Source organism: Arabidopsis lyrata (genome assembly GCF_000004255.2).
Source record: "Arabidopsis lyrata subsp. lyrata unplaced genomic scaffold ARALYscaffold_1, whole genome shotgun sequence".
NCBI lineage: Eukaryota > Viridiplantae > Streptophyta > Magnoliopsida > Brassicales > Brassicaceae > Arabidopsis > Arabidopsis lyrata.
In genome coordinates, this window is record NW_003302555.1 from 18217061 (window position 1) to 18236566 (window position 19506).

General features: G+C 35.5%; 2 protein-coding genes across 2 annotated transcripts; both read right to left on the reverse strand.

The window, feature by feature from the left end:
• Positions 1–5580: 5580 nt before the first annotated feature.
• LOC110224422 (meiosis-specific protein ASY2-like) lies at positions 5581–6694 on the reverse strand. The gene is made up of 2 exons (XM_021010480.1): positions 6082–6694; positions 5581–6005 (listed from the first exon to the last, which is right to left on the reverse strand). The coding sequence occupies exons 1-2, from the start codon at positions 6692–6694 to the stop codon at positions 5581–5583; spliced, it is 1038 nt and encodes a 345-aa protein (XP_020866139.1).
• Positions 6695–16767: 10073 nt separating this feature from the next.
• Positions 16768–19095, reverse strand: LOC9327292. The gene is made up of 3 exons (XM_002893878.2): positions 17829–19095; positions 17555–17628; positions 16768–17475 (listed from the first exon to the last, which is right to left on the reverse strand). The coding sequence occupies exons 1-3, from the start codon at positions 18688–18690 to the stop codon at positions 16768–16770; spliced, it is 1644 nt and encodes a 547-aa protein (XP_002893924.2). The 5' UTR covers positions 18691–19095.
• Positions 19096–19506: the final 411 nt, after the last annotated feature.

The window sequence follows — 19506 nt, forward strand, 5'->3', positions numbered from 1 at the left end:
TTCTAACCGAACTGCCGTTAGATGACGGAATCTTTGTTGAAACAGAGTCTACATGGAAATTACACGTAGATGGTTCTTCTTCTAAACAAGGATCCGGAATCGGTATTAGGCTCAAAACTCCGACAGAAGAAATAATCGAACAGTCATTTCGATTAATGTTCCCAGCCTCGAACAACGAGGCGGAATACGAAGCTCTCTTAGCAGGACTTCGGCTTGCTCTTGCAATCGAAGCGGAAAAAATAATAGCTTATTGTGATTCTCAGCTAGTTGTGAACCAGTTCGCTGGAGATTACGAAGCTAAGGCACCTCGAATGGAAGCCTACCTTTTGGCCGTTAAAAAGTTAGCTGGAAGATTCAAAGAATTCGAATTGGTTTGAATACCTCGAGGCGAGAACACTTCAGCAGACGCTTTAGCTGCCCTAGCTTCTACCTCGGATCCCGAACTAAAGCGAGTGATTCCAGTTGAATATATTACTTCACGAAGTATTTCGGATGAAGATAATATTTTGGAGGTCGAGCATATCGAAACTCCAGAATTAAATATCGATAACAAGAACAGTTCGCTAGATCTCGAGCAAAGTCTCAAGATGACGAGCTTACTCCACAAACAGAACTTCCTAAAAGAAAGCCGAGAAGAAAACTAAAAGATCAAGAGGTTCCCATTAAAGAACCATCTTGAGCTGAACAATCACTTCCGGATATCACAAATAATGAAGAAGTTCTGGTAAATGATCCTGATATTCCTTCCGAGCCGGAACCAAGGAAGTTTATATTCAAGGATATTACTTCCGCTAATGATTGGGGGGCTGACTGGAGGGTACCCATCTAAAATTTCATTCTTAATGGAGAACTACCTCAAAGGGTGCGGCTTGTTCATTCTTAAGTATTGTATAATTAAAGAGTCATTGTACAAGCGAGGCGTCAGTGATCCTTATCTATTATGTATTTTCGGGTCCGAAGTTGAAATAGTGACAAGCGAGGTCCATGAAGGGCTTTGCGGTAGTCATTCTTCGGGACGAGCAATAGCTTTCAAAATCAAACGGCTAGGATATTTCTGGCTAACTATGATTTCTGATTGCATCGATTACGCCAAACGGTGTAAAAAGTGTCAGATGCACGTTCCTCTTATTCACCAGCCATCTGAATTTCTATCATCTATATCCGCTCCATACCCTTTCATGAGGTGGTCAATGGATATAGTTGGCCCGATGCATCGCTCAACGCGAGGCGTCCAGTACTTATTAGTTCTAACGGACTATTTTTCCAAGTGGATCGAAGCTGAAGCTTACGTAAATATACAAGATTTTGTGGTAAAGACATTTTTGTGGAAACACATTATTTGTCGCCATGGAGTTCCTTACGAAATAGTAACGGATAATGGTCCACAGTTCATTTCAAATGAATTTGAAGATTTTTGTTCCTCTTGGGAGATAAAACTTAGCTATTCAACGCTGAGGTATCCTCAAGGAAATGGGCAAGCAGAAGTTTCCAATAAAATCATTCTCAGCAATCTTAAGAAACGTTTAAATGCTCGAAAAGGTGGTTGGTATGACGAACTGCAACCTGTGTTGTGGGCATATCGAACAACCCCGAGACGAGCAACGGGAGAAACTTCATTCTCATTAGTATATGGGATGGAAGCAGTAGTCCCAGCCGTGCTGAACGTTCCCGGTTTACGCCGGAGCGAAGCTACACTTAACGAAGAACTGAATTCTAAATTATTAGAAGACGTTCTCGATACAATCGATGAAAGGCGAGACCAACCCCTTTTTCGACTTCAGAACTATCAACAGTTGACCGCTCGATACTATAGTTCAAAGTTGAAAAACAGACCTTTAAATGTAGGAGACTTTGTTTTAAGGCGAGTGTTCGATAACACAAAAGAAGAAGGAGCTGGAAAACTTGGTATTAACTGGGAAGGCCCTTATCAAATCACAGAAAAAATCCGAAATAGTGTATACCGTTTAAAAGACCTTGACGGAAATCCCGTTCAAAGGCCTTGGAACATTATCAACTTAAAAAAGTTCTATTGCTAAAACAAACATATTGAACTACGATTTGGCTTGATCCTATTTTGGGTACGTAGGCAGCTCGCTAAACATGAGTCCATCTATAATCATAAAAATAAAAATATTATTCCAATCATGGAGTCTTGTTTTTATAAACTTGATATTCGAGCATAAATATAAAAATATGATTGCGAGCAATGTATGAAGAAATATTTTTAGCTAAAGCAAAAACCAGATCTAGAAGGGTCTTGGATTACGGAATAGCTCTGCTTCTTGGCCTGCGAGGTCAACGACGCTCAGAATGCAACCCGGCATGTTTCCGTACTCCTGGAGTCTTATCTCGATCGAATCAGAGGGATGGGCTTCGAGGCGATGAAGCTCGCGAGCAATTTTGAGGCAACGCTTCTCTAGTTTCATTCTCTTTTTTCTAATCTCTTTTTTCTCATCTTCGAGCTCTTTATGCCGAGTAATAAGCTGAGAAAATAAAACGCTTCGTTTAACAAACAACGAAAGGAGTCAGGTTACTAGGTTGAACAATACCTTGTTAATAAACTCTTTAGCCTTGACGCGATCTTGAGCCGATAATCTCTCGATTAACACATTTGGAACCTGAATGCTGGTTCCCCACCCTAATGGGCGTGACTCTTCTGGTTCGCAGTTGGCTTCCGTTTTTACAAGATCGATGTCTGACGTTTCCGGAAGATCATCGCTTATCTTTTTAAACGAGTCGGAGGGATTCTCTGAAGAATTACCTTCCTTGAACATTTTTGTAGAATTATTGTTGATTAAATTCAATAATGAGCTACACCTACTTTATATGCGAAATATACTCAATTACATTTAAGAGGATCAATTGACGATTTCCCAAAATCTGAAATTACTATCTTCGTGGAAAATGTAATCGAGTTAATCACTAACTATATTCCCTAGATATAACGCATTAAATCAGAATTGAGTAAATCGGCAAATTTAAGGCAAAAAGGGGAATATAATTAATATCGCTGGGCCACCAGTCCAATAGTATTTTACAAAAAAAAAAAAAGGAAAATTAAGGGAATTGTTCGATCAAAAGTCTTCGTCCGATAACGATTACAGCGAAGTAGATGATCCCGAGCAGCTTTCTGACAATAACCCTTCGTCAGAAGATAAATCGAGGAAACCGGAGGAATGATCAATTGATTTCGCCTCCGTTTCTTCGTTCCTTTCAGTTCTCAGCATCGAAAATCTCTGAAACTCTGAAGAACATGAAACAAAAGAGGATCCCTCGCCAGTTGCTAAGGATAGATGTGATAATTTGTCCAGCACGCGGAGGAATCTTCGAAGGCAAGAAGGAATGATAGCCACGATGTCTAAACCCTTCCTCTCCCACTCATGCGGTTCAGATTCGAGGCGATGAATCTCTCTTTCTATCTTCCTTATCCGTTCATTATTAAGACCATGACGCCTTCTTCCGATTCTTTGTCTCTTATCACATAAGGCTTTATGTCTCCCGACGATATGTTTGAGTGAACATTGTGTCAACTGTCTGAAAGAGAATATACAGTTTGTCGAAAAGACTAAAAATTAGAAAAGGAACCTTTTCTAGGAAGTCATAACATTTGACCCTTTCTTTCTCTGTCTGGAAATGAAAAAACGTAGGGTGAATGACTCCCTTTGGAGAGAATCCATCTTCGGATCCAAACAATGGATCCCCATTCGATGTTGTTATTCTTGAGTTTGATCTGAAAGAAGATAGCGGCATGTTTCAGTTTTTTCTTACAATTAACTGTGAGAGTCTTCCAGAATTCTTTTAAAGGATAAAGGTGTTCGGACTTTTTCTTTAAAATATATATATATATATATATATATATATATATATATAACGGGCCTGCCAAATCAGACTTCGGGTCAAACTAAAACATAGCCCACCACATTCAGAGCCATTTTTAGGCTATGGTCAAAGCCATTGCCCAATCATCTTTGATGCAAATATTCTCATGAATTATGAAAATCTTATCCCTCGATAAGAAACTTAAGCTGAGCTCCATCCTCGCATCCGAGAGACCGGGGAAAAGTACTTGTTAAAATTTTTTCTTTAAAAAAGGCAAGTGAGCCTGATCAGCTCATCTCTCACAATTCATAAAACCTCTTTGGTGGGCTAGGACTTGCAAACCTAGAATCGCATCCAAACGTTTTACTTAAATAAAAAAAAAAATCATATGTAGGTGCATGTACATGATGGTGTTCAGTCACACTAATTAAACAAAACATTCCCGTCAAACGGGTAGTTCTCATGAACTCAATAAGACAACTCTTTAAGAGCGTTCTTCTACCTCTGGAGAGCCCTCACGTAGTCGAGAACCCTCACCTACCTCGAATTGAGAGGGGGAATCTCTAAACACCAAAGAAAATTGTTTCAGATCAAGAGTAGGACGGGAAGCCGATGATAGCTCGGATTCAACTGCAGCGAGCTCAGCAGAAACTTCTTTCCTCTCACTCTCGAACGAAACTCTTCCACTCTCTAGTCCTCTATCAGATCAAGATTGCTCTTCAGCTCGGCTCGATCGGTTAGAAGTTTAGTCCAGACCTCTTCGTCTTTGGTAAACTTCGTAATAGATTGAATAAGTTGCCTACCGAATCTCCTCATCTCTTCTCGAGCATTATGTTCGGCTTCAGCGATATTGCGAGCCCTGTTCCTAACTAAAAGCTCGGTCTTTTGATTCGTTTCTTCGAACAAAGCTGTAGCCTCTTCTAGCTCAGCCTCCAAGCGAAGAGCATTAGACCTCGCAGAATCTCTTTCAGCGTTCGCAATTCTGATGCATTGCTCATTAGCTGCTAGAGTTTTCTTCATATTCTCAAAGGATGACTCGAGGGCTTTTGCCTGCTCAAGTCGCTCAGACTGATTGACTAACCTAAGTTCATCAACCTCCTTCTTATCCTTTGCGGTCTCTCTCATCGCTTGGTGAAGAAGGTTCTCATAATGGAAGATCATTCTATTAGTCTCCATAAACGCCTTCGGAGTAAAAAAAAATGTGTCATTAAGGCAAAAAGTTTTTTACTTAAGAAAAAGGGGGTTGTCATAATCAAAATCTAAAAAAAAAATACGAAACTGGGATTGGTGGCAGGCTCGATTGACGTACATCTGACGGATTTCCGGCCTCCAAACCGAGAAAGGGGGAAGGGATGCCCCTTCCCTGGTTTGAAAACTTCGGAAGATGTCTTCAATCTCTTCTTCGCCTACAAAACAGAGGAGAATAGTAGATTAATAAAATAGCTGCAATCTGTAACAAGTTTTGCTAAGGCTCGCGTTCTAAAAAAACTTACCAGAAATCGATGCGGTAAAGGGTTTTGAGTCCTAACACTCAATCCTTGAGATAAGAGAACCTCCGGTCTCGGCTTCTTCTGGAATTACTCTCTCTCCCGGAAGAGGGAACTCAGGGTCTAAAGGTTCTGAAGAGGGGAATACAGAATGTAAAGGGCTAGGGCCTCGTGGCGGAGAACTTAATCTAACGGTTTTGAGTCTCTCGTTTGATAAAGTATCCGAGTCTGGAGCCTTCCTCTTTGTGCAAGGAGAAGGAGTTACTTCTCTCTCTTACTCCTGTGCAGAAGGGCACATAGCGGTGGCAACTGGAGGGTCGTTAGGAATATCGGCTCCATGAGAATCCACCACAATTGAAAAAGCCGCTTCTAAAGAACCATCATCAACCAAGAGGGTCTTCCTGTGGAAGTTACCAACCCTGGAGATTGCAGCTATCCGCTTCTTTTTTCCAATTTCGGATAACTGATCCTTAAGAGCCTTAGTCTCGGCGAGCATTTTTCGCTTATCCCGAGCATTCAGGCTCGAGGCGTCTTTTTCTTCGGAAGGAGGATCGAGGGGGTGAGTTTGACCATCTTCGATAGCGAGCCCCGCTTTATGAATACGCTGAAGGGTGAAGGAATTCCAATTTGTTTCACCCTCCGAAACGATTCGAAAGAAAGATAAGAAGTCAACAGTTGGACGGGGGATCGTCTGGTTCCCTGAAACAAAGTGTTGAGTTAAGAATTCTATTTCTTTCACACAATACAGTGTAAAGTAATAAAGATTGACTCTAACCAAGTTTAGACGACCAATTTGGGAGAAGAAGACCGGAAAGCCCTTTAACGGAATGAGGATTAATTCGGAAAAAGAACCAGTATTTCCTCCAAGGCCCATCATTCAGGGGCATTCCGTCGATGAGTTTACGGTCAAAGATAGGATTCATGGAAAACATACCCGCTGCCGCAAAATCACGGGCTCGAAATAGCCCTAAGAGTTCGCTGGTGGTGAGAGAAAACCCAGCCTCTGCCGATACGGTCAGGGTGCTCAGGAAATACCGGAGAAAGTTGGGAGCCATTTGGGGAAAAGCGATCCATAGATGGAGGTACAAAAGGAGAACTTCCGGTATGGGAAAAAATAAACCGCAACCTTTGAAATAGACTTCGTACGCACAACAGTAACCCTCTCGCACTACTTCCGGAGACTCGTTGGGTCTAGGAAGAGAGAATTCTATTTCCTGAGGAATGTTACAAAGGCGACGAAGAGCGCTAAGGGAAGCATGGGTCGATTGAGACCTGATATGCGGACCGAATTTATCTACCCTTTGGGTGAAGACTTTGTCCCCTCTGGGAACAGGGATTCCTTGGCTGTCATCTTCATTGTCTGAAATGTAGACGGCTGGGGAGGACATTTTTTACTAAGAGATTTTTCTTTCTCTGGTTTGGTAAAAGCTTTCGGGGGTGAATGTACACTGTAAAAGCCGTCGTTCCATTTAACCCTATTTAGCGGAAAACCGCCTCGAGAATATTGGGAAGCGGGACAGTTTTCCCCGCAGTATTAATATAAAATTAAGAAATTAATGATGACGGTTGTCAGGGATATCAAATCACTTGATTATCCGAGATCAGCGTAATAGCGTAAAACATGGAATACTTCCAGAGTGTTAAAGATCTCAATTCATTAATTACTGTTTACTTAAGTCTTCCAAGCCGAGCACTCAGCTCGCAAGACTTGGGGGGCTAAATGTTGGGGTCGGATCCCACACATCATCGGTAGGATCCACTTGGATCTGTCCACGTCATTATTACATAATAATCCTCTTGGAATTAAAGATATTTTATTATAAGAATCGAGCTTAACTAGTTGGGAGTTCGGTTCAGTCTAATAGAAGAGCTCAATCCTTGCCAGTATGGAGTTTGCTCTTATTCGACAGACAGTTCGCATAGAGAAAGGCCGAAGCGAGGAGAATATTATTCGAGGCTCGCGGTAGCGTCAAACGCGGGAGTTTGGAGTCACCAAAAAAGAGTTCGGAAGATCCATGCGAAACCCAAGATAGTTCAACTTCAAGCCGTTTCGGTCAAGTTGTAACCTACATGAATAATGCGGATCAATGCGATTATGAGCAGTAAATGACCGCATTGATCATGTTTTCTCTATAAAAACAACCTCAAACGCATGTGTTTGAGGGAGAAATCTTTTTACTCATTTACTTCTAAGAAATACAATATACCTTCTCTCTTATTACTTTCGCAAGGCATTTTGTACTTCGTTCTTGTTAAATTTCTTTACTTCTTTTCTTGGTTATTTTCCCTTTCAAATTCTTATATTCATTTTGTTGATTTTACAAGAGTTTTTCTCCGCTAAAATACTTAAAGACAATCGAGTGTGAATCCTACATCTACAATCAACGCCAGAATGAACAGTGTCACAGATATATTGAAGTAGGAAAACAAATTTTTTAATCAATGGTATTTTCGTTATTAATCATAAATAGAAGGAGAAACTTGGTTTATTTTTTAATTTCTCTTTTATAATTACTTAATTATAATATTATCATACATAGATACTTAATTTTTGGATCGTCTGGGCATATAAATAAATATAGCCCTTATATCTATTACATACAATTTAGATTCACTCAACATGATATCAACTTAATTAAGGGTATAGGCGAAAAATCTAGACCATTTAAGTAGTGCAGCTTTATGTTACCACGTTGGCGTTGCTTCATCCATGCATTCCTTAGTCCTTTCGAAATACAAAAATAAGTACAGCAATGAATCCACGAACTTTATATTTTGTAGAAAATAGAAAGAAATTTAACGTAACGACTCTAGAACTTGAATTAAATACTTGGAAAATAGATATCGTATATATTTATATATACTTTCTAGTTGCCAAAGTTGAGAAATTAGTAGTAGTAATTAGAGAGCAAAAAAAGATTAATTTATCGAACTGTAAAAACAAAGTTGGTCGTGGCCGCCACATGCCATTGCCATGCAAATATCACGTGACCACGTGTTCGTTAAAACGTGTGAACCCCACATGCTCCCGAACTTACTAGCTTGTCTGGCTCCGCGTCGCAAGGTCACACGGCCTCACCCGTTATGGCGAGCCAAACCCGATCGCCTTACCGGGTCGTACCCACCTCGATGTCGGACACGCCGCGTCACTTCTGCTGCTTGGTGTTTGGAAAGGCCGCGACTTTTTTATTTGGTTTTTTATATATAAATTTGAAGACCCCAAAATATTGTAAGAACCTCACCACATTTTTATTTTGTCCTCGTCCAATAATACAGATCAAAACGAATACAACTTGTTACTTATTATATTATGTCATATTCAACGGTTTTTATTTTTATATATTCAAAAATAAGATAATTTACCAATTTGATGTATATATTATTTTTACGATATGTTATACTAATTTATGTGAATATCTTTTGTTTCCAACTGAAAATAACATGATTGACCTTAGACTTATGAATATATTTACACAAAATATTTCAACGAACTAGATCATGGCACGTGCTATACAACACGGGATTTAATATTTTATTTTATCAAAAAAATTATATATTTTGTTCGAAATATAAAAAATAATATAGTATAATAGTATAGTATAAAAGAGAATATATTATAATATTTTATTTTTATTACTATTTGGATATAATGTTATATATTTTATTTGACGATGGTCGTATATTTTGTTTGTGGAATTAAATAATAGTATATGATAATTTTAAATCTATATTCTATATATTGGGTTATTTTATTGTAGGAATTAAATGTTGTTTAATCTTAACTTGGTTGAAAAACATGATTTGATAATAAAGAAGGAGATAATATTGTATTGTACATCAAATATATTTAGCTGCATTAGATTGTATTTTTGTTTATATGAGATTAACAATTTATTTAGTTCAATTAGGTATTCATAATTGCATTGTGTCATTGAGAGCAAAAAAAAAAAATAGTTGTATCGGGTCTAAGTTTTTACGTGGGCTATATTGGGTTTTGTTTAGCCTAGTATCATGTTGTTGAAAAAAAAAGAAAAAGAATATTTGATAAGAATTTTATCTCTTTTTTTCTTGATTACGGAATAAATTTACTAATTAACAACGTCAAGACACAAGATAAAACACAAATATCAATTAAAAGGAATTTTTGTTAGCAAGTCTTTAATTTCAAATATATTTTTGTTAGCAAGTTTTAATATATTTGAAAGTAAAAATCTAAGCTTACAAATCTTATCATTTTTTCGTTGTAATATTATAGTTTTCAATCTTGAAATCTGGTTAAAACATATATCAAAGTAGCAGCAATGAAAAATTAAAAGAAATGTACCTTGAACTTTAAAAATCACATCCCAATCAAATATGAATTTTTCTTTTCCATTATCAAATATAATATGCACCTGCATAATGTAAAAAAAGTTTTATATTAGAAAAAGATATTAACATCAATGTATATGAAATTATATATAATCTGATAATAAGAAAGCTAAATTGAAACAAATAAATTTGATTGAGCAAAATTAGAAAGAAAGAAAATCATATATGTAACTGGGGAAAAAAAATGGATGTCTTGTTCAGAGAAATTGATGATCTTATATAATAAAGAGGAGTTGTCGATTTAGGGTTAAAAATTTAAAATCTTCTAGTGGAATATTCTTTTAGCTTGGAGAGCAATCTTAATAAATTGAATGATAATCCTTTGATTAATCTTTTAATATTTACATATTTAAACTAAAATAATTAACTAAAGATAGAATATTTTTTTATAACAGAAAAGCCGTATTTCAGGAAATAAAAAGATTTGAATATGATCTCGACTTATAGAATATTCATCATTAAATATATTTTGAAATTTTGTATTTATTATGAGAATCTTGGAATTTTTTTTACATTTATAGAAAATAAATAGAAAATTATGTAGCATTTATTTTCTAAAATTTTAATAAATACTAAAAATAACAAACGAAAATATAGTTACCAAACTCGGATTAGTTAGCAATTTAGATTTTAACTTTTAGATGTACACCACAAAATTCGTAAATTTTTTATTAAATAAATTTTAATAGCACGAATTTATATCTAAATCTAAACAAATTATAACTACCAACAATATTTTCAAAGGATTTTATGGAAACTGAATAACAAAATATATTTGATGCGTGATTAAGGTAAATAAAAACGATCTATTTATATTTTTTGATTAGTGAATACTTTTATCATACGTGAATAACAACATTTTCTTTATAAATTTTATTTATAAAAATTATAAAATCTAAACAAAATCTCTTTAATATCTTTAAATCCGTTGACCCGTTAATATATATTAGTGACGTATATGGAATTAAAATGATTATGATTAGAAATCTTAATGGCATATATTGTAATTTTTTACAAAATCAACGTTACGATTTATAGGATGTACTTCTCAAATAATAGTATAGCATTGACCATTTTGAGATTACTATTTAAATGGAGCTAATCGAAGTAAAGGAAAAAAATCGTATAGTTGCATTTCACGCTTGAACAAGATTCATATTTCTATATTTGTTACATTGATGATACATCCATTTGTACGAATATAATGGAACAAATTCATAACTGGTTGGAAAATCATATTTGTTTATCGCGTTTCATTGAATTCAAGTACGACACGATTAGATCCAACACAAAAATAATATAAATTGCACAAAGGCGTGGACAGTGAACTACTCCTAGTGATGTGACATTTACGTAATTCTGGTTTTTAGGTTCTGGTTTTTAGGTTTACTTTCAACATTTTATACCCAAAGAACTAATTAACATATAGAGAGACATATGAAGTTTTCGATCTAATTATAGATATGCATTATAATAAACATCTTTTTATCAGCATATATTGAGTCATAAGACAATTGTGTTGGGCAGCTGTAATGGCGCATGAGACTTGTGGAGGTAGTTAAAGCTCCATTTGATTTGCGTTTCATTTTCTATATATTCAATCCTTTTCAACAAATCTCCTTTTTTTTCTTGTCAACTTTCAATCTCAGGAATTATTTTATCATTACCAAGGACAAGAGAAAATTAACTATGACGTAACAGAATATGGACAACAGGCTTAAATTAGTGATGGGTTGCAGAAACAGAGAAACTCTTTGTTTTGCATTCTTCCATATATTTAGGGTTTCTACTTTCAAAAATAGATGCATTAAAGTAAACAAGTATTTCTAGTGATAACTTTTATTATGTGAGTTGTTAATACCGAAAAATCATAGTAGTAGTAATATGTTTGTTGGTGGGATTCTTCAATAATTATAAGAATAGTATAATTTGTAGTGTGGAAATAATTGCAACACGGTTCCAAAGACATTGGATCGGGCCAAAATATATATAGTATATATTTCGAGCTGTAATAACTCTAGGTACTTTTCATTATTGTAAGAACACAACATTAATATAAAGCATCCACAAATAATTAATCCTATATATTCATTCGCGAACAAACAAAAGTTTATATATATATTAAAAAAAAAAAGTTTATATGTATTCGAATAGTTAATATCTGAATTGTATGTCTACCATATAGAATTTTTTAAAATCATCTTTAAGAGATATAAACGTATTAAGACTAATATAAAGACTAGATTCGATATTAAAATTTATTTTTTATAACTACAAAAAAAAAAAAAAAAAAATTGAAACACTGACTGATCACTAGGGTTCATACAAATCCGGATTTTCTTGTCACTGAAGATGTTTACGGGTGATTAAGATAATGCAAGATTTTTTCTGAAACATCGGAAAGAAATCGATTTCTAACTTAGACATAGAGCTAAGTTTGATATTAAAATTTTAAAAGTCAAATACATATATAACAATCAAGTATGTAAAAACAAACAATCAAGTAAAACTTAACTAAATTCTAATTTCTTTAAAATTTAAATGTATAATTTACTAAAACGTGAATCTAAACCGACACCAAATTCTTGTCAAACCATCCATACTAACTTAGTTTTATTTTGGTTAGTTTATCCATAAACTAAAAAATTCTGAAAACCAAAAATATTTGAACTGAGAACGTGATTAATTACTATTAACAATCTTCAACCATAAATTAGTATTTTCTATGTATTTGATACTTTTTTAAAAATAAAATAAATATATATATCATGGTAGCATAGGATCCATCACCTACTAATATACATGAAAAACCGGCTACTTTACTAAAATTCTACTTCCTATGTTCCTAGTTATTTGATGTTTTTGGGTTTTTACTTGTTCCACCAAGTTTGATGTTCTGTAAAAATATCATTATTATTTTTGTTTATGACCAATAGAGAAAAAAGAGAAATAAAACTAATATTATTTAACTAAAAAATAATAATAATAAATATAAAATTTACTTTTTTTTAATTTGTCTATAAAACTCAAAACATCATTTTTTTAGGAACAGAGAGGGTATTAAACAAATTGTTTATACTTATTTATTAGGGAAACTTACTAGATTGACCCAAATAATGACTTTAATTACTAGAATGTCTCATAAAATATGGGGGTTGTTAGACTGGTTATTTTTATGACGATAATACCCTTGCTCTCTTTGTTAGGAAAAAAAAAAAGTCAAATTTACCCCTAAAATTTTTTGAAAAACGTCAGAAAAAATTTAGGAAATTTTTTTGGTTTTTGAAAAGTCTACTGGGTTCGTTATGACAGATTTATTTTAAATGGCAGACTTATTTATCAACGACAGATTTTTTGTGACAGATTTTTTATCTCTCACAGACTTAATTTAACAGGTTGTGGCAGACTTAAGTTAACACCACAGACTTTCATCACTTTGACAGATTTATTAAAATTAGTGGCAGATTTATGTTCCTAGTGGCCTCAGACTTTAAATTTTCATAAAAATATCTGTCATCAAGTGACAGATTTGTTTTTGGAAAAATAATTACCTCTAATTACTAGAATGACTTAGTAGTGATAACAGATTTTATTTATGTTATGACAGTTTTTTTTTTAAAACAAAAAAAACTGTCAAGTGATAGCAGATTTGTCATTAAAAAAAAAATGGCTAGATTGACTTACAATCGCAAATGAAATATTTTTGTGATGACAGATTTTATTTACATTATGACAGATTTAGGATTAGTTCAAAGAAAACTGTCACATTACGACAGATTTAGTGATGAAAAAAGAAATTGCTGGAATGACTTCGTATAGTGATGACAGATATGTTTTATGCAATGACAGATTTTAATTTTTATTCATGTTATGACAGATTTTTTATACATATTTGATGACAGACTTTTCATGATGGACTACATGACAAACTTTTTAAATACGACAGACTTTTTTGTTTTGAATTTCCATAACTGAAAAATAATAAATGACGAGATAATCTAACTTACCTTATTTTCCTAGGGTTTTGGGCTATCCTAACCATTTCTCTACCTCTTGGACGACAGCCAACAAAAGTTCATACAAATAAACCGTTTTTCTATCTCGTTTCTCTATCTATCGTTTCTCTAGGGTTTTTGAAATTCACCATGATGTCTCAAAAGAAAGGGTTGGAGATGGATCCGGTGATTCTCGTATGTGGCAAATGGATTTTCGAGAATAACACATGGTCGTTCATCATTGATACAAATAGAGGATGTCGAGTTCTGGAAGCTAATAGGGAAACCAGTTACTCTCAATGCATTCGAATGGTAATGGAGGATTACGGAATCGAGAATAGAGGCTGTGATGTTGTGTTGAGTTACAAGATTTCGAAGATGTTGTCTCAGAATTTACCGGATGATACACCACCCGTTTTTATTACTAATTCAAGACAGTTTCACTCTTTTTTGGGGCAACTGAAGAGCGATACAATTCGACTTTGTGTTGAAGTGAAGAAGAAAGTTACAATTGAAGCTAATCAACCCAACACCGATGGCATCGTTGATAGTACCTTGCAGAGAAAACGAACAAGAATTGCCAATGAGTTGGTTAAGGAAGTTACGGATTTGATTAATGAAGCTGTTGGTGATGACGGCGATGACGATGAAGAAACGAGATTTGATTACTGTGACGACTCTGACGGAACAGATTCTGATGATGAGAATTATAGCTTGTATGGGATTCCACCAGTTGTAGAAGAAAAACAAATACTGCCGTTGAAGAAAAAGAGTTCAGGTATCTATATTGAAGAACAAAAAGATGATGATTATTATGCAAAGTTTCAATTGCCTTCTGTGGATTTGGCTGTTGGACAGTGTTACGAATCAAAAGAACACTTGGAAACACGACTGAAGATACTAACCGTAGTACAGAGATTTGATTTCTACGTAGACAAATCGACACCTTTTCTTTTGATTGTCAAGTGCTGGATAAAAGGGTGTACGTGGAGGGTACGAGCTACGACACAAAGAGACTACCCAAAGTTTCATATTCGTGTTTTTATTTCTGAACACTCATGTTCAGTAACAGAGCGTTCTGCACGTGCCCGTCAAGCAACTCATGATATTCTTGGAGTATTATACAAGGATTTTGTTGGTGGAATTGGCCCCAAAGTATTGCCAATGCATGTTGCTGAATCATTGAATAAACGTTTTCAGATCAAGGTACAATACAATTTTTAATAATTTTTGGCGTTTTAAAACAAAAAGTTTTTAATGTTTAACAGAAACAGTAATTTTTTCTTAATAGATGGATTATTGGAAGGCTTATAGGACGATGAGGTATGCGCGAGAATTGGTAAGAGAAAGTCCAGAGAGTGGTTATGAGCAACTACCTACTTACTTGTACATGTTAAGAAGGGCTAATCCGGAGATATTGACGAGACTTGAAGTTGATGAAGAAAAAAGATTTAAGTACATGTTTCTAGCCTTTGGTGCAAGCATGCTTGGATTTCCATTCATGAGGAAAGTGGTGGTTGTTGATGGTACTTTTCTACAGGGAAAATACAAAGGGACACTTCTTACAGCAACAGCTCAAGATGGTAATTTTCAGATTTTTCCGATTGCTTTTGCTGTGGTTGATACAGAAAATGATGAATCTTGGGAATGGTTTTTCAAGCAACTGAGCTGTGTCATACCAGATGATGCGGGCCTAGCCATTATTTCATATAGGCACAAATCAATTTCGAAAGCAATCAAGGTGGTTTATCCGAAGGCGAGTAGAGGAATTTGTACATACCATCTGTACAAAAATATATTGGTCCGTTTTAAAGGTAAAGAAACATTTGGATTGGTTAAGAAGGCTGCGAATGCATTCAGACAAGTAGATTTTCAAACCATATTCCATCAGATAGAAGTGGCAAATCCTGAACTACATGCATATCTAGATAGGGCTGATGTGCGACTTTGGACACGTGTACATTTCCCCGGTGATAGGTATAACTTGCTTACAAGCAATATTGCGGAATCAATGAATAATGTGATGTCACACGCCAGGAGTTTTCCTATTACACAGTTGTTAGAAGAAATAAGGTCCATGATGACTAAATGGTTTTCAGATCGGCGGAGTAATGCATTAAAAATGACTACATCTTTGACACGTGGTGTCGAGAAAATTCTGCAGGTATATTCGCATACTTTCAATCAATGTCAATTAAACAAGTATATTTGTTTCACTATTAATAATGTTATTCATTTTTACAGAGCCGCGTTGACTATGCGAAGTTACTTGCTGTGCAAGATATAGATGCACAACAAGTACAAGTGACAAGTGCAACATCTCTCCACGTTGTAAATTTGGTCGATAAAAAGTGTACATGTTGCAGGTTTGATGTGGAGAAATTGCCATGTGCACACGCAATTGCGGCGGCTGAGAACAGGAAAGTCTCTAGAATTTCAATGTGCCATTCGTATTATCACAAGAACTATCTTTACAATTCCTATGCTAACGCCATCATGCCAAGGGAGTTTGCTATACCTGTTCCTGAACATGTAGCAACAACGGTTTGTTTACCACCCATACCCAAACAACAACCGGGAAGGCCAAAGAATTCGAGAATTAAGTCAGCATTGGAGATTGCTATGGAAAAGAAAAAGCCAAGAAAATTATACACTTGTGGCAATTGCAATCAAGTTGGTCATAATCGTAAGAATTGCAATCAAGTTGGTCATAATCGTAAGACTTGTAATCTTCAAGTTTAATTTCTTTTTTCGTCATTGACTAGTTATTGTGGTGTAAGTCTACAGTTGAATTCTTTATCTTTTTCATATAATACTTTGGTTAAATTTTGATAGATTATGTTTGTCACGAAACGTTTGAAAGATTATGATAGTTTTTTGAAGAGATTAAAAGTATGGAACGTTGGTAAGGTAATTGACAAGGCTGAATGATGGCAAAAGTCTAGATCCCCCGTTATTTCTGTATAAATCAATACAGAAGCACTAAAAGTCTGAAAATAAGCATGAAAAAGTCTGAAACAAGGTGACACTGTTTTAAATCCTAGAAATAAAGAACAAAAGACCTATAAGTACGAGATTACATAAATCAAAGTCACTCATTCGATGGATTCGTCCATGAGACTAGGGATCTTGAAACCTACACCACAAAGATCAAGATTAGATGGTTTGGCTGCCTCTCTCACTTCATCAAATAGCTCCGCTGCAAGTTTAACACGTATGGCATTTATGTTTTCATCGCAAAGCCCATCGAATGATTTCCCAAGAGCCAAACACTCGATGTATTTGAGTGTGTAGATAGCACAATCGCCGGGATCTTTATTCAAAGGTACCTTCTTTGTAATCTTTTTCACGTCCAACATTGCATTACTCTTCTTACGTATGTTGATAGGTACGAAAGCACTCATCATGGCAGGGATCATCAACCGCAAAAACATGCATTGTTTCGCCATTTCAGGATCAGTGGTCAAGTGTGGGATGCTATCGTAGATGTTAATCCTCCTCACACGCAAGTCAATATCAAGAGCAACCCAATGATCACCATTGATAAAGAGGCAAGCATAAAGATGATCAACATCGATGAACCACTTCTTGTAAGTAGCTGATTCAGTAGGAGCTGTCCCGTTGAGGTGTTCCTCAAAATAGTCCCTGAACTTGAAGCTCCTACGTCCTCCAGAAAAGTGCTCATAATCTCTAGCCAGCTCCCTCATCATGTCTTGGTCCAAGAAAGTTATTCGTTGATTTGGGTACGCTGAAGGCTTACGCATCAACCTTTTGCGGAACATAGCCATCGCAGCACCCATATGCTACATTAAAATGAAAACCGATTAGAATCAATAAAAACCTGAAACGATTAAACTAAACTCTTAATCTTAGATGACTTACATAATCTTTCAACCATCCATATGTTTCGTATGGCCACTCTGCTCTATAAAACAGCACCACCAATGAAATAAAAACTGCAGCTTAAATTAATAGGTTAGTGTTGTCATGACACTTAAAAAAAATAAGACTGCACCTTAAGTTTGTGTAAAACAGTCATAAAACTTCAATAAAATCATATTCTAAATTTCACATTATAGAGAAAGTACATGAAAAAGACACATAAAGAAGTTATTGCTTTGATACATAAAGACACAACATTTAAAAGATCAAAAACTAACCTGCCCATGCAGCTTCTTCTCGTTTTTAATGAATTCTGTTAGGTCGATATCCTTCCGAGTTGACTGCCAATCAAGAAATGGAATACCAGTCAAGATAGGCCTTCTCAACCCATAACCCTCTCCTAATCCAGGGAAACTCTCATACACCCACATAAGCAAAGCGTGAACGCATCCTTTAATAACATAACCATCTTTGTTAAAGTCAACTGTCTTAACCGATTTAAGTAGACATTCAAAAGCCACTCGTCCCCACGGATATTTCTCAAAACTCACTGGATCAAGAACTCTTATAGCACTAGACAAAGGAAATCTAGATCCATGGTGCACTCCATGTATTGCCACTGATAATAAACACAACCTACCCACCATCATCCTCTCCTTTAAGTCCCATGCCTTGCTAAGATCCATCACAGTTCGCAACTCATTGAACTTTGGACCTTCTGAGATTGGTACTTTCATTGCCTCCCATAGCTCACGGTGATCAGCTTCAAACTTTTCCGACGGGTCAAATGGATCGCAATTCATTCCTGTTATAGCAGCAAACTCATTTAAGGAGAACCGGACTGGTCTACCATCAATCATAGACCATATCTCATGAAAGTTATCCACTTTCAACTGATTTGTGAGGAATAGATGTACTTTCTTGGCAGCCCATGTGTACTCTAGTTCAGCTAGCTTGATAAACACACCTAGTGATGATTTCTCCAATCCATCCCACACATCAATACCTAATCCTTCTCTGATTTGACCAATCTTGGACAGATAACAATTGTGGTTCATGCTTCTATGTTGCAAAGGTGATTTTCCTTCTGCATATAGACGAGGAGGATATTTGAAGACATTACTCGAAGACGCCATTCCTGAAGATTATCAAAATAATAAATCAGCATATAAGAGGATTAATACAATCAGCTAATAAACAATTTAAAACAAATCTGATGCAAAACAAATTAATATACCAAAAGAGAATAAAGTGTTAAAACCTGTAGAATATTATGATTTATAACACAAGTGGTTACTGGTTTTTAGCACAGCAATACACTCGAGCATTATATAAGAAACAAAGCAAGCTAATGCTTAATATCTATGCATTTCCTCAACTCCTACCCAAAGTTCTCTAGAAAGAATGTCAGAACACAATAAAAGGCAAAGCACAACTCTAATAAGCATAATATAAACGACATAGTCTCAAGTTCAAACCAAGACCAGAGAAGTCATAGACTCAAGTTCACATTATTCTAGCAGAATATAAGCAAGCAAAAGACAATTCATAGACAGAGAAGGGCAAAACAAATTCTGCTCAAGGACCATAAAAGACACAAAGAGATCCACACAACATCCCTACTCCACACAAGTGTTACTGGTTTCCAGCACAGAAAGAATTTAAAAGCAAGCTAATGCATAATGTTTATGGCTTCCTTCAAGCAAAGCAACTCCACTAAAAGAAGACCCAAAGTTCTCTGTAGAGGATGACAATTAGATGATTGAAAACGCAAAGCACAACTCTAATAAGCATAATCTAAACGCCATAGTCTCAACTTCAAACCAAGACCAGAGAGAAGTTCTTACCAGTAGAGCGATTAGAAGATGCTCCTTGATCAGCTGAGATTTGGAAAAGAAAAGTCGAAATTAGAAACAAAACGAGAAATATGCATGAAATCATACAAGTAAAGC